The 13,997-nt window shown below is 41.1% G+C and overlaps 3 protein-coding genes and 1 non-coding gene across 4 annotated transcripts; 2 read left to right on the plus strand and 2 right to left on the minus strand.

Annotated features, from left to right (window-relative positions):
- Nucleotides 1-1,602: 1,602 nt before the first annotated feature.
- Nucleotides 1,603-2,550, plus strand: LOC116921633 (DNA-directed RNA polymerase II subunit rpb1). Its single transcript, XM_032927963.2, has 3 exons — nt 1,603-1,758; nt 1,839-2,045; nt 2,137-2,550. Exons 1-3 carry the CDS (start codon nt 1,741-1,743, stop codon nt 2,506-2,508), a joined length of 597 nt encoding a protein of 198 aa, XP_032783854.2. The 5' UTR covers nt 1,603-1,740; the 3' UTR covers nt 2,509-2,550.
- A 991-nt stretch (nt 2,551-3,541) lies between these two features.
- On the plus strand, nt 3,542-4,342 carry LOC116921634 (pro-resilin). Its single transcript, XM_032927964.2, is given in 4 exon segments — nt 3,542-3,677; nt 3,757-3,861; nt 3,922-4,098; nt 4,100-4,342. Coding segments are annotated over 4 exon segments (405 nt in total). The 5' UTR covers nt 3,542-3,671; the 3' UTR covers nt 4,217-4,342.
- Nucleotides 4,343-6,846: 2,504 nt separating this feature from the next.
- LOC116921558 lies at nt 6,847-10,597 on the minus strand. Its single transcript, XR_006645110.1, has 14 exons — nt 10,154-10,597; nt 9,987-10,079; nt 9,531-9,919; nt 9,347-9,475; nt 9,034-9,281; nt 8,744-8,898; nt 8,537-8,642; nt 8,264-8,469; nt 8,029-8,181; nt 7,930-7,963; nt 7,591-7,858; nt 7,342-7,500; nt 7,090-7,272; nt 6,847-7,027 (listed from the first exon to the last, which is right to left on the minus strand). It is a non-coding gene; the product is annotated as an uncharacterized LOC116921558 (transcript).
- A 794-nt stretch (nt 10,598-11,391) lies between these two features.
- LOC116921574 (glutamate receptor U1) lies at nt 11,392-13,761 on the minus strand. Its single transcript, XM_032927918.2, has 9 exons — nt 13,343-13,761; nt 13,167-13,261; nt 13,014-13,107; nt 12,788-12,946; nt 12,575-12,719; nt 12,287-12,504; nt 12,088-12,216; nt 11,867-12,015; nt 11,392-11,766 (listed from the first exon to the last, which is right to left on the minus strand). The coding sequence occupies exons 1-9, from the start codon at nt 13,505-13,507 to the stop codon at nt 11,529-11,531; spliced, it is 1,392 nt and encodes a 463-aa protein (XP_032783809.2). The 5' UTR covers nt 13,508-13,761; the 3' UTR covers nt 11,392-11,528.
- Nucleotides 13,762-13,997: the final 236 nt, after the last annotated feature.

Genomic DNA, 13,997 nt, shown 5'->3' on the forward strand with positions numbered 1-13,997 from the left:
ATTCCCTAATGCACCACCTTCCTTGTGCGGCCTTTATGCACCATAGAGGTTGTGGCCCAGCACCCCTATAGAGGAGACCTCAATCCGCGCATAATACAAAGTTAGATCGATCGTCCGCTCCCAAAACTTTGAAAGTGCCTTGCCTTTAATGCAATAACTTACGAAAAACACTTAAATATCTACATTAAACGATTGAACAATGTTTTTTCAATAACCTTAATTTAAAAAATAGCCAGAAAGTGTCATTTTAAAAAAAAATTCCCGTCGAAAATACAAAAATCAGAGGCCAGGAGCTTTGCTCTGTCCTTCATCTGGACCTATTGTATATAGGAAAAAATGTTTGATTTTATTTTATATTTATTTCCAGCTTTCCAAGTTTTCGTGATCAGTACTAATACCAAGATTTAGTGATCCATCCTACTTGATTCTTCAACGCAAAAATGAATCGAGTAATCTTTGGAATCACTGCTGCAGGAGTGTCTGCCTTAACGGTTTACCATTGGTATTCGGCTCGAAAGCGCGAAGTTATTTCTTCTACTGATGTAGACAATTTGAACGGGAGAAGTTCTGTCTATCCCCATGTTTTGTCAGAGACAGGAATTCGAGGTAAGTATGATTTGTGTATTACCAATTGGGCTGGTGATACCTCGGTGTCTGGACAGTGAGATACGACTGTGTTTGTGTGACTGACGGTAGGCAGACGTCAGCCGATCTATTCACGGTCGTCTTATGGGCTAATGTCCGCGAAGGAACAGCGGCGAAAGAGACGTTAAAGAGACGGACGAACAGCCGTCATCATTCGACTCTTTCCAAGGCCGGCTTGAGTCAACTGTAGTGGAAGTCAGCTGAGAAATCAGATCGGTCGATCGATTTCCTGCAGGTTTAGCCAAGGGGCCAACCACGACCTAGCACTGTAAAAAGGTGGGTTCGTAAGGGGGCAACACCTATGGGGACTGATTTCCATTGCCGTTCAAGTCACACTGTTAAATCCAAGTATAAAGAATACTTGCACGACAGACACAAAGGTGGAACTAAACGAATTAAAATAAGGAGAAAGAAAAAAAGGCTATTTAGTTTTCAATTAAATGAAGGTAAGAAAAATTCTAATTTTCATTTGATTTCAATCAAAGTATGCCTATTTTCTTCCTCCTTATTTCCATACCTGTGTTTTTTAATTCTTTGGCTTCTTAGGTATACCCCTCTTTTTCTCAAACATTATTGAAACTCCACATTTTTGAAACTCGGGTTGAAAAGGGTAGGCTCATATAACACAACATTTTCTAATCGCATCTTTCCCTAGTTTTTTAGGTGTTTCCTTTTCGTTAGCCTCAGTTCGTTGTTCGAATTTCATTATCTAAAGAGACTATAATTAGTAGTTCGTAGTCATAGGCATCGCACATCCCCCCTTATTCGGAATGGCTGATAAGAATATCGTTCAGAACAGCAGAGTTCTCGCACGTGTACGGCATTTCCTGCGAACCCGTTGTGATTGTCTGCCTCACACAACAAACGAGCAATAAATTCACATCAGTGCCACTTACCGGTAACTAACCTTTTGTCCGCGGAACATAACAGAAAAACTCAAGTGAATCCATGTCCGAGTAATGGCTATCATAGTTATATATCATACTCCAGTTATCTAAAGCCGTTACAAACTTACGGCCTACACCATATATATAAGCCCGCACTATTCGTTAGGAAAGCCTGTAGTCTTACACATCTCACTGTCCTCTCAGCATCATGAAACTACATGTCGCGGTAAGTCCAAACAAATGCGCGCACATCATTTAAAAAATAATTTTGATCCTTCACATTGTTACTTTCCTGCTGGATTATAGACTCTGTTATTGAGTGTTGTTGTGGCATCCGCCATGGCCGATGGCGCCACAAAGATCGCCTCCTCGTTGCGGAAGAAGGGCAGCGGCTTCTTTCAATACGCCAGCGCACCGAGCCAATCTGAATACGAATACGGGTACAATCTTGGCAATCCTTTTCACAGACGTAATCTGTTCCATCAAACGAAAGATCACCGTTTCCGCACAAAGGTCAGTCCCGCTTCTAATATAAAATCGACGTCTCATTGTTGCGTGAATCTGTTTTGGTTTTAATATCGTGAATTTGTATCGATGATTACAGCTTATGTGGGGTGATTCCGTCGGTGGCACCGGTGAGCATTATTGGGAATTCAACCACAGTGATGCTGGATCTGATGCTTCAGCTCCGGCTTATCCTTCTGGCCCGTCTTATTCATCTCCAACTTCATCTTATTCCTCTCACGCTCCATCGTATTCGGCTGCCTCTTCATCTCATTCCGCCCCTGCTCCGTCTTACTCTTCCGCCACTGGTCCTTCGTTTTCAGAAGGTGCTTCATCTTTTCTCCCACCTAGCCCGTCCTTTTCGGGAGATTCTCCGTTCTATTCGGCTGCCGCCCCTTCGTTTTCGGATGCTTCTCGTAGATTCTCGGAAGATTTCCCATCGTACGACGACGCCCTTCCTGCTGAAATGTAATGCCCATCTTCGAATACCAAATACAATGAAAAAAAGACTGTTGATCGAAGTAAGTCGTTTTAGTCTATAAAAGTCCCACCCAGAAAAATCGATAAGACTTTCACCTGAACGATTATCAAGTCAATAAAAAGAAATCCCGATGTCTCCTTTCGAATTGTGCAAGACACACGCCACTTTGTCAACACGTAACTGTCATGGCCAAGTTTCACTCGATATTCTTTTGCTGAAAACACTATCATATCGAAGGGCGTTGGGTATAATCAAACGAAGAAGAGAGAGCTACACGCGGGAGGCATCCGCATTATATCCGCAAGCGATTTCCCAAACAATTAGATCCATTGGCTAGAGACACAAACGATTGAAGACGCTGCAATTTAATGGATGGCGGTCCCGCGGCCATTTCTTACGTCGGTGCTCGTGCAAACGCAACGGATTTCTCGGATCCCTTTCACGACATGCTGCCAGACACAGTCGACTGCCGGAATTATCTTCGACGCTTTATGATGGCTATTGTAGTTCCACGATTTCTTTTTCACTGGCCCTTTAAACGGACCACTGAACACACAGAGAATAAACGGGGTCTTTTCCACCCAGTGATTGAGTCACCTGGATTACATCCATTGGCTTAACGTTTTTTTTTTTAGATATTCAGCCGGTGACACTTGTGGATACCGCATAATTCAAATAGAAAATTATTGACTCTGAACGTGCAATGGAACGTGTCACGTTGACGATTAGAAATCAAAATCGAAAATGTGAGCCTGTAAATTGTGAATAGAGGCGGAGAGTGACATCGATGTCGATGTTGTAATGAGAAAGAAGGATGTGTAGTGTACACATGTACAGAACAAGCATGAAGGCCTGGAACACGTGTAAGAGAAATGAGGGAGGACACGTAAATTGCGAGCCGGATGAAAGTCTGGTCGTGACGCTAACCGCAAAAGTGAACGTGCATCGGCGATAATCGTCTCAGTTTTTTCCTGGCAAGTTTCCCTTTTCTTTTTATCACCGGAAGAATCATAATAATAACTCATTACCGCCCTACTGCAATGGCTACCGAGTTGTTACTTGCGTATACCTATGCAAGTATATAAGCGGCAAGGTGGACTCGGTAAAGTCATCAGTCTCTTCTCGATTCCTCTCCGTAGAACAACTTCCACAAGATGCAGGTCAATTCATCCTTGCAATTCAATTCTTTTACTGTACTGATAAATGCTGAGCTGTTATAATTTGCACACGATGTAATAGGTCCAAATTATCGTCGCCTTCGTTTCAATGGCCGTCGTTTTGATTGCTGGACAGGAGCAGCCTCAATATGCAAGTGGTGTGGCCAAGCCTTCTTACGAACAACAGGTGACTATCGTTTGCTGATGCTTACTGAAGGAAAAGTCAATAACAATTTTAAATGTCCAGCAGGCTCCAATGCCGCATTCCTTTGCCTGGGCTGTTAAAGATGAGCCCAGCAAGAACGACTACTCCCACCAACAGGAAAGTGATGGCAAAGTGACCAGCGGCTCCTACCGTGTCGTTTTGCCGGACGGCCGCACTCAGATCGTCACTTACAAGGCCGATGAAAATGGATACGTCGCCTGACGTGAAATACGAAGGTGAAGCTCGTTATCCTGAGTACAAGCCTTCCTCATACAACAAGCCAACGGGATATCCTACTCCGACCGAAGCGGCCAAACCGGAATATCCATCTGCTTAAGAACAAACTAGGCAGAATGGATCGATGTACATTGTTTGTTTTTTTCAAAGTATCGTGTCTCAATAGCTGTAATTATAATTGTCAATATTGTATGGAAGTGGACAAAAGAAAATGCGATCAAAGAGATTTTGTCAAATGTTGTTTTTCTTCCTTGATAAGAAATGCTTTGGCTAATAACCTGGCTGGCTTACTATACGTTTAGTTATTTACGTTTTCAGCGATTGCAGGGTAAGGAAAAACATTGACGGCGTTTTTTCTTCTTTTAAGACTAGTGTACTTAGTCCTAAAAGGAACAGCACATAAAATTTTAATTCTTAACATATAGAATGACTAAAACTGCGAATTCCGATAGGTCAATTCCCCTGGCGGGAGTAATGGTAAATCACGCCGCGTAACCGAGATTAGCCGTCCGTGAAAGTGCACCTGGTGGCGAACGTTGTAAACTCGATCCAATGGTTATCGACGTCGCCACCCACCAAATCCACCTATAAGGAAGACCTCGGAGACAAGGATGCGAAACATTATTGGAATTTGATGACGTCAATTCCTCTATTAGGTAGAAGTGGGTGTCTCTCCCCGCTTCTACCTGAAGAGTCCCGAAGTGGACGATAAAGGCGGACGATGTTGGTCGCCGCAGAGAGACAGGAATTCGAGTTAAGTATGATTTGTGTATTACCAATTGGGCTAGTGATACCTCGGTGTCTGGACAGTGAGATACGACTGTGTTTGTGTGACTGACGGTAGGCAGACGTCAGCCGATCTAGTCACGGTCGTCTTATGGGCTAATGTCGTGAAGAATCAGCGGCGAAAGAGGCATGGACGGACGAATGAAGATGTGATTCCCCTCTTTCTAAAGCCGGCTTGAACCAACGGTAGTGGACTGGGTCTGATTTCTATTGCCGTTCAAGTATCAAGTCACACTGTTAAACCAGGGAAAACGAAGAAGTGCACAACAGACACTGGGACGCAACCAACCGAATTGACGCAAGGAAAAAAGGTGAGTATTTATTCTTAGGTTTTTTCTATTTTCTTCTTTCTTCGTCAAAGTCTCTGTGTCCAAGTAGTGGGATACGACTATTGGCTTTGTGAATGGCCACAAGCAAAGTCATGTAGTCGTCTGATGGGCGAATGTCCGCGAAGGAACAGCGGTGAAAGGGGCCTGCAGAGACGGGCAGGCCTCTTTCTGAAGCCGGCTTGAGTCAACACTAATCAATTCAGCCGCAATCACGCTGTAGGATTCGGCTGAGATTACTGTTCAACGTCACACTATAAAGTCCAGTATCAGCGGATGCTTTGGACGAAGGACACAAGAGCAATTTAGAATAAGGTCAATTAGATAATAAGTTTGCGACCCGAAGTTCGAGTAGGGGAAAAGAGAAAAGGCTTACGTTTCGTAAAATGTTAAACTTTTTTCTTTTCCGCCCTTTTGTCCCCAAACATTATTGAAACTCTGCGTTGGTGAAACGCGAGATAAAGAGGGTATCCTCTGTCACTGCATTTAAACTTGTATCTATTAAAGCCTTGTTGTCACCTAGACGACATCTAATAGCTAGTCTAGACTGTATCGTTCGATGGATATCGAACTGCCTTATAGTCACGCCGTTGGCAAGACACGTGAAAGACGGTCGAAAAGGAAGAGAACGAAAGCCACGTCCATTTATCTTACCGTTCCTTTTCGTTACGTTTGACCAAACAATTGAAGAAAATGTTTTAGTTGCCTTACGCATTTGTCTCAGTTGATATGTGTGTACAAGCTGTTCTGTTGGTGATAAATGTGCACCCAAGACCTACACGGAATCTCATCGTGAAAGGACACTCTCCTCAGAGAAAACTTATTAACTTTTCATTGTGGTTTACTCGTCAATCAATAATGGAGAATTTTATTTACGGCAGGCCCATCGAGAAGATGGTTGAGTTCTCCATATCCTATTTTTTCGACCATCTGTTTCTTCTCACAAGGTAGGAATTTTAATTCTACCATTACTTGATTAGTGGCTTATATTCGATGTGCGAATTTAAATAGACTCAAATTGCATTCGTCTGTTGAATAACCTTGTTGACCAGTTAAAATGGCTTAGCTTGTATGACGAAATACGTCATCACCGTAAATTCGCTTGTTTTTCGCTGATTCACATCCTCTTCATTTTTGTTTTTATAGTTGCGTCTGCGTTGGTACCGTTTGGTGGTATCGTTATGGTCTTTCATCCCAACTTGTCGTTTAGTTCTTTACGAACCTTTGCGACTTCTGAATTGAGACCGTTGTTGTATTTCTTCTCAGGCTCAAGACTATCATCTTGGGCCTTTTCAAGTTTAGCGTTAGCCGTTTTAAGAATCTGACGTAGAGTTTATTTAGTTCCTTCAGACATCTAAAAACGTGTTTGAGATCTAGCATCGTAAATTGATTTCTAAACTGCATGTTCTAGTTTATTTTCGGTTTCCCCTTATCGTCTGGACCTCAATACCAACGCCAGTATTCTTTACAGTTCTGGTTGAACTCACTCAATAAGGTTGAATTTTCTCTTAGGTGTAGAGTTTAGTTTCATTATAGTGAGCGCAAGAACAAACGCTACACGTGACCAATACGTAACTTTTTTATATTGAAGGCCAAATTACAAATTTGTGGAATTGCTTGATCAAGACAAAACTCAAACTGTCGAATAAATAACAAGAAAACCAGGAAGAGCAGTGTTGGCATCGGTTGATAAACCTAATAAACACTTGATTGCTTGTCGAGGTAATTTCAAATGGTGTCGTAACAGATCCTGATTTTTCAAACAACAGCTTCGAGTACATGGTCGGTCCATCGTATACCTAAATATAAAAGAAACGCTGGATAAGTTGATGTCCTAAACGATTGTCTAAATCTAACTGACGTAGAGAAAATCTGCTTGGTCCTGTGTTTCAAAGAAACCAAAAAGCAACCGGATTTTTAAACCAGGTTTCACATCGATGTTCCAGCGGCAGTCACTCAGATGCGAATAAACTAATGGATAGTTGGGGCTTTTGATTATTCCATTAGGTCCATCAAAGGTATGGTTGCATTGCGGTGTAGAAATCTGTATGAGTTCAAGACATTTCCAGCTTAATTTTTATACCTTTTAATACAGGATCAATAAAAGCCATACTCTCGAGACTGTCCAGGAGAACGGAGTTTGAACTCTAATTTCAGGTGATGTCAAATGAACCATCATTTTGTTGCTGATCGAATAGGTGACTGCCCTCCTTTGATCTTTAGCTTCCCCATTGTAAAGAACAAGACCTTCAGTACTCCATCCGTCATAAATCTGTTGATTACAAAACGGTGATAATAAAGAACGTTTAAAATTAAAAAAGATAAAAGAAGAACGCGTGAATAAAAAGGAAAAAAAACTTGCGATTAGAGAGGGTGACTCAGTCGGTGGAGGCACTGTTGACAGAGGTGTAGGTTGTGACCATCGACCATAATGATCATGCTCAGAGGTTCTCGCGGTAGCAGAAATTGATTTCATCCTCTGATACGAGAGGAAATCCGAGTTGCTTAGTACAATAGTATCTTCGCTTGTTCTTCGTTTCCAAGAACCAAAAGCAGTCGGTGATATCGGGATTAGCAGAATAGGTTGGCGTTGAAATCAACCCTTCACCTTTGAATATAACCTCCGCATCCTGAAGATTTAAATAAAAGTACGCACAAGAAGCATTGAATCGCACCAGTCAATTGTGAACTTGATATCTACCTGGTATAAATGGTTCGCTTATTGTAGCGTTTATCTGAAAGTTCCACAAAATTGAATGTTGGAATTCAATCGAGTTAATTTTTAATCACTTCTACTTACGCTCGAATAGACGGCAGTGATTCCATATGTCACATCATAATAGGACGGAAATTCTACATAAAGCTCGTTAGACGATGATCGTACGGAAAATGGACTTAGTGAACCGCTTCGGGATAACAGAAGAGAACTGGTGGAGTAAGGTCCGTCATAAATCTAGAGATAAATGTTGATATAGATCAGTTGCTGGATCGTGGCTGCAATTTCAAAGGTGAACTGATGTATCATATGATGTTACTTTAACAAAGTGTTTGTTTTCGGAAGTGACGCATTTTTCAAACGTGAGCCAAATTTGGTGATTGGGTTCTACCGATATCAAAACGGCCGTTTTACGGACAATATCGGACATTCTATCCGAGCTAATTTCATTGGCAGGCTTGGGGATAATCAGCGACGAGAAATTTCCCGATGAATTTGTGAATTGCTGACACATGTTGTCGTAACCTGCAGGTACAAGAAGGAATAAAGTAAATGGTTTACCAGGATTTTAAGCGTTTCAATTTGAACTTGCTGCAAGTATAGTCCTCATCGGAGCCATCGAGACAATCGAATTTGCCATTGCAAACGAGTTCGTTGGGTATGCACTGCCGACCGCATTTAAATCCCACTTTGCATACCTATTTAAAAAGAATCACCGTGAAAATCCAACTTCCCAAAAAAGAAATGAATATGGGTAATCTGTTTCTGGGTCGGAGTACTGGAGAAAAAAATAACTTACAGGATCACAGTAGTGTTCATCTCGGCCATTATTACAGTGATTTTGTCCGTTACATACATAGCTGTGGTCGGACGGCCAACAGCCATTGTACTCACAGTAGAAATACTTTCTTTGACATCTCCATATGTCATTTGAATCAAGTGAATTGTTTGCAACTATTGTTCCCAAACAAATATGAGTGTTACTACTTATACAACTAAATCTTTATAAAATGCTTATTGAATGTTCACCCGCAACCTAATAAAAGTCAAATTAAAAATTAGATAATTCCAGGAAAATTCCTCTTAAACCTTCGTGTCCTTTTGCAAGTATCTCCAATGAAGTAGAAGGCCCATTCCATGTGTCCGTGTACTGCGGAACTCATTTCAAGTCTGTATTTGCGACACTTGTCTAATGGTTTCCAATCAATTGGGCATGTCTGTTGATTAGCTGGTAAAACCATTGTGAACAGGTTATCGTCATTTGCGTGTTGTCTCAAACAACTTCGCGGAATCTTGATGGTACTAACATTTTGTCTTAGACTATCGACAAATCCATCCTATTTTGAAAAATCCAATCCTCTTCAGAAGTCGGTGTGGTATACGATCGCCATCATCAAAATACCTGGAATATTTTCAGGTTCAAAGATGTCATCTGAGGTTCGCAACCAGAATTATCCTTCCAATTCAATTTCCATAGATCTCCATTCGCCACGGCAGTTAGTAACGATTTCATGCTCGGATCTTCACTAATCTGTCCACAATCATTTTTCAAAACACACTGTGACGCGATAGCTACTAAAAGTTACCTTTGGTGGAACTACGATTTCCGTTCGTAAGGTTTTTCCTCTGAGCGATTGATAATTTGGGATGACTTGCACGACGTAAGATCGGCATTGAGTCAGACTTTTGGTCAAATGAAAATGGCAAGGATCTTTCTTTCCAGTTGCAGAGATAGACGGTGGTGAAAGGATGATCGAGTACAAAGTTTTTGAACTCTTTTTCACGCACCTTTGAGGAACAGTTAAAAGAGTTTCTGCCGGCCATTTGTGTTGATCACCGGACTGGTATACTCTGATCCATACACCTGTACTGAATTTCAAACACTCGGCCGAGGGCATGGGCCAATTGATTTCAACTGATTCTTTACTAGTGAGTAGAGCGGTTAATGACGATCCGTTCAGGCTCGAGTTTAAATCTATTAAAAAAGTAATCAATTATTGTAGTCTTAAATTTTCTGGAGCATAGAATTGTGTAATGTTTACCATCGATGCTATTGATATCAACCAAATGAGCTAATGAACACTTGACTACTCCTTTAAGCGTGTCCACCATATTCTTCCCTTGTTGAAGGATTTCTGAAATCCCAAGGAAACACAAACAACAAATATGGGAACATTCAAAAAGCACAGTATGTGTTCTAACAAATTACCTTTCGTTGCTTGTTTGCTGCTCTCGATGGTCACATATTTATCGGTACCATTTACAGGGGTGGTAGTGACATTTGGTAAAAATGATGTTGATGAAAGGAACGACCTGACAGACGGATCTTGTACCAAAATTTCTTTAATTGGTGCGAATAAATCGTTGGATTGGTTCGAAAGAGCTGACACTATAGCCCTGAATGCCTTTTCCATTGTTTCCAAGCGATCCACTAACGATAGTTGGCCTTCCGGCGTGCCATCAGGAATAACCGGGGCTGCTGTTGGGGCTTCTTCGTTTTGCTTAAGGTCCACTGCTTGCCCAATCGCAGTGGATCTCCTGTAAACGAAAAAGAAGACGAAGAATATCAGTCGCAACTTCATGGCCACGAAGTTCTTTTTTTTTTTGCCAAAGAAGCTTCGCTACGTTAGTAGCTAACGGTTTCAAATTTTGACTGAGGCAAATCCGACTTTCCACTGTCCTTAAGGCCAACGGAGGATCGTAGAGTCCTGCAGTTCGTATTTTTTTTCTTTCTAATTGGCGCGAAAGATAGCGGCAACTGTAAGTTGCTCTCAGGTTTCATGGCTTGTTTCACATCAGATAGGATTCTGTGGATACTACTGAATTTCATTTTCTATTTCAAAGTCCACTAGGCCAAAGAGGACGTTCTTTTAAATATGTTGTATTCATTAAAGAGTCCATTTCTTGTGCCCCAACGGAACCCATTCGTTCTTCCTCTGAAGATCCAATTCAAAACTTCAACCATAGCAGCACATTGCTTTGAATTTAACTTTACGGATCATGGACTTTTAAAGTTTAAGAGTTCAAACTAAAGATGAGGTATTGCCAATTTGTGCGGGACAAGCGGAATTTTATTGTGGCCCGATTTTGGCGTGATTGTGCTTGGCGTTTGCTGAGTATATGAATGGCTTGAGTTTCACAACATCGATTGTGGTAGCGTTTGCAGTTCCGCTAAATTTGGAGTCAACGTCCGAACTCGAGTTACGCACGTGTCGTTTATCTTGCTGTGTTATTGTACAGAATATGCGTTTTTTTATCCTCACTTTGCTTAGACCATCAAGCCCCAACTAGTGACGATATCAAGTTTAAAAGAATGATACATTACCTAAAGAAATATTGCCATTAAATCCGATAACGTGAAGGCCAAGCCTTCAAGCCTTTACATGTCGTGAGCGAGTGGTAATCATAATACGCTATTTAATTTTATAATTCGTTTGTATTTCTAGAGTAGATAGAACTAAATGTTTGCGCTTGTAATATTATGCCGTCGAAGCTTAATGTAATACCATAAGAAATTCAAGAAATATTTGGTAACCAAGTGTTGTGCGTCGATAGTAATGGGCAATTAGGTAAGAAAGTGGGCGCTATTTGCGTGCAAATGCTTTCTTCATTTTTGCGACAATTAATTCGACGAGAAAAGTAAAGAAACTTATAGCCACGCCCAAACCCAAGATGACAAAAGATCCACTCATTTCCTTTTGTCCAAGAGGAGCAATTTTATGAGCTTGGGCGTTGGCTAAATCAGAGACGCGGCAGCGATTCTCAGATTTGGCAGTTCGCTCAGCGTATTGAATCAATCCAGCCTGATGCATCAGCAGCAGACTTGCATGTTAATCGATAAGAAAAAGTGCCAATTAGTTTGATTATTCAAAATAATTTCTCACTCATAGACAGAAGATGAAATAGTAATGGCGTAGATTACTGGTAATCGATTGATTTTGCTATCGGACTGTTCTTCGGATAGGTGAAGCCTTGAGGACGACTGAGGAAGGTTTTCTCGGCCAGAGTTACGAGACATTTGTGGTTGATTTTATAGCTAGTTTCAATAAGAGATACTGCATTGGACTCGGCCTGTCGATAAGGTATCGAAATATTGGTTTTTATTGCACCTACGTTTCAACTTGCCTTTGTTTAAAGACGTACCATAATCAGTGCAGTATTTTCCTGTATGATGTTAGATATATCGTGGACGGTCAACGTGTTGACAATTCGTCTTTCAGGATAGCGTCGCATTTGAGCGGCAAGTTTCCTTAGAGCGGGATCCGATGATGACTGAGACCATAGACGAATCTCGAGAATGACTATCGATAAATGAATTAATGAACACAGCAGATGAACTTACCATAATGAGCTCTTCCGTGCTCGATCCTTTGTTAAGAAGAGTTTTAACTGTGGCGCTATTGGCTAAATCTTCAACAGAGTTGACAGCTGTTTTGAAAACAGGCGTCGACAGAAACGAAGTGTACGTCGCCGTGAAGTAATTGACGGCTATGTAAATCCCAAACAAAGAAGCGCAGCAAACTATTCGAAATGGTGTTGAGGAACCTCTCGGAGTAACACCTTTCGTCCAATAATCAAACGTAGTTCATTTGAAGAAAGCAAATCATCCAAAAAGGAATATTAGATATACCTTGGGATGTCCACAAGCCAAAATAGAAAATAAACCAGTAACTCAAATTGGGAGCTTTAGCGCCCAGTCTGGAACTGCTGACGCGGAAAATAATCCACGAAACCAGAACGGTAGCAATGAATGTAACTAAAATGGCAATCCAAGCCTTACAAACATAAATGACAGTTAATTTGAATGTTCCCGTAGTTAAGCCTCAATGATTGTAGCTCGTACCGGAACCTGGAACGATGATGTTTCAGACCAGATTCTACTATTTTCAGTTGGAAAAGGGATAAGTATAGCCGAATCTGCATACACCACGGGATATGAAATGTCTACGATATTTGCTTTACCGGACGATGCTACACTCATAGTGACGCACATATCAACTTCCTAAACAACGACGATAATTATGAATTCAAAAACAATCACAACAAATCGTTAGATTTGGCAAATATACCCTGCGTTGCAATTGTCCTGTTGTTCCAGTCCACGAACCGTTCCGCTGGAGAAAACCAGTTGACATAATGTCCCGAGGAGGAACAATCTCATACCTACAAATCCACGCTCATATACAGAAAGTGCTAGACTAAACAATTGGGAACTGTATTACGTGAAACCCAAATGATTGGCTAAATGGTCTAGGACGATTTTCTCAATTATCCCGAAATTGATGACGGCCAATTCATGGTCTTTTACCAAAGGACTCTACATGCATTCCACCAGCGTAACAAAGAGGTATAGTTCGTGTGATTGCGTCATTAAGAACGTGTCTCAATTTAAGCTTACCCTGGTGCTTGAAATAAGCAAATGCCTCTGATACAACGAGTGACGAGGCTTTTCAATAGTGTGAACATTCGTGATGGCTGGGCCTGTGAAAACGGATACACCTAAAAGTATAACATAAAAAAGCAACTGATATTTCGAAGAGGTTATCTTTTTAATGAAAAACATTATCAGGAAGGCCAGTAAACTGATAGAGGTATAACTTCTATACTGTGAGCTTTTTCTGAAATTGTGCCGACATTTATAGAGACCTTACCATTTCAATTTGCGATCTTCAAGTGTAGAAAATAGCCGTAGGTACTGGAGAACGTTAAAGTTGTTGAAGATAGAATCACGATTAATCTTTCAATATCTAATAGCAAAGGCTGTATCAGTTGGGAAACTACTGGTGCGTAAATTGACATGTACCCATGTACTTCATTGAAATGCAAAACACAACCCAAGGTCTGGTATTAAGGTATATCTAAATATGTACATCAATCAATAGGTTAGTTGGCAATCTCAGAGACTCTCGAAGTGAAACGGCAAATTGATTTGAAATTCACTGATCGTAACAGAATAGTAAACTAGATTTAGCCCGACTGACTTGACGATGTCTGTTGTTGGCTACATTGTGACGTCATCAAGTCTAACGGCAGACATTAACAAATTCTCGTGA

Source organism: Daphnia magna, linkage group LG4 (assembly GCF_020631705.1).
Source record: "Daphnia magna isolate NIES linkage group LG4, ASM2063170v1.1, whole genome shotgun sequence".
NCBI lineage: Eukaryota > Metazoa > Arthropoda > Branchiopoda > Diplostraca > Daphniidae > Daphnia > Daphnia magna.

What these genes read in the sequence shown, in the direction of transcription:
- LOC116921574 (XM_032927918.2), bottom strand. Translation starts at nt 13,507, where the DNA reads ATGTTTTTCATTAAAAAGATAACCTCTTCGAAATATCAGTTGCTTTTT. An exon ending in TGCTTATTTCAAGCACCAGG is followed by an intron (nt 13,262 to 13,342) that starts GTAAGCTTAAAT and finishes GAATGCATGTAG; the next exon opens with AGTCCTTTGGTAAAAGACCA. An exon ending in GCACGGAAGAGCTCATTATG is followed by an intron (nt 12,217 to 12,286) that starts GTAAGTTCATCT and finishes CTATGGTCTCAG; the next exon opens with TCATCATCGGATCCCGCTCT.
- LOC116921633 (XM_032927963.2), top strand. An exon ending in ATCACCGTTTCCGCACAAAG is followed by an intron (nt 2,046 to 2,136) that starts GTCAGTCCCGCT and finishes CGATGATTACAG; the next exon opens with CTTATGTGGGGTGATTCCGT.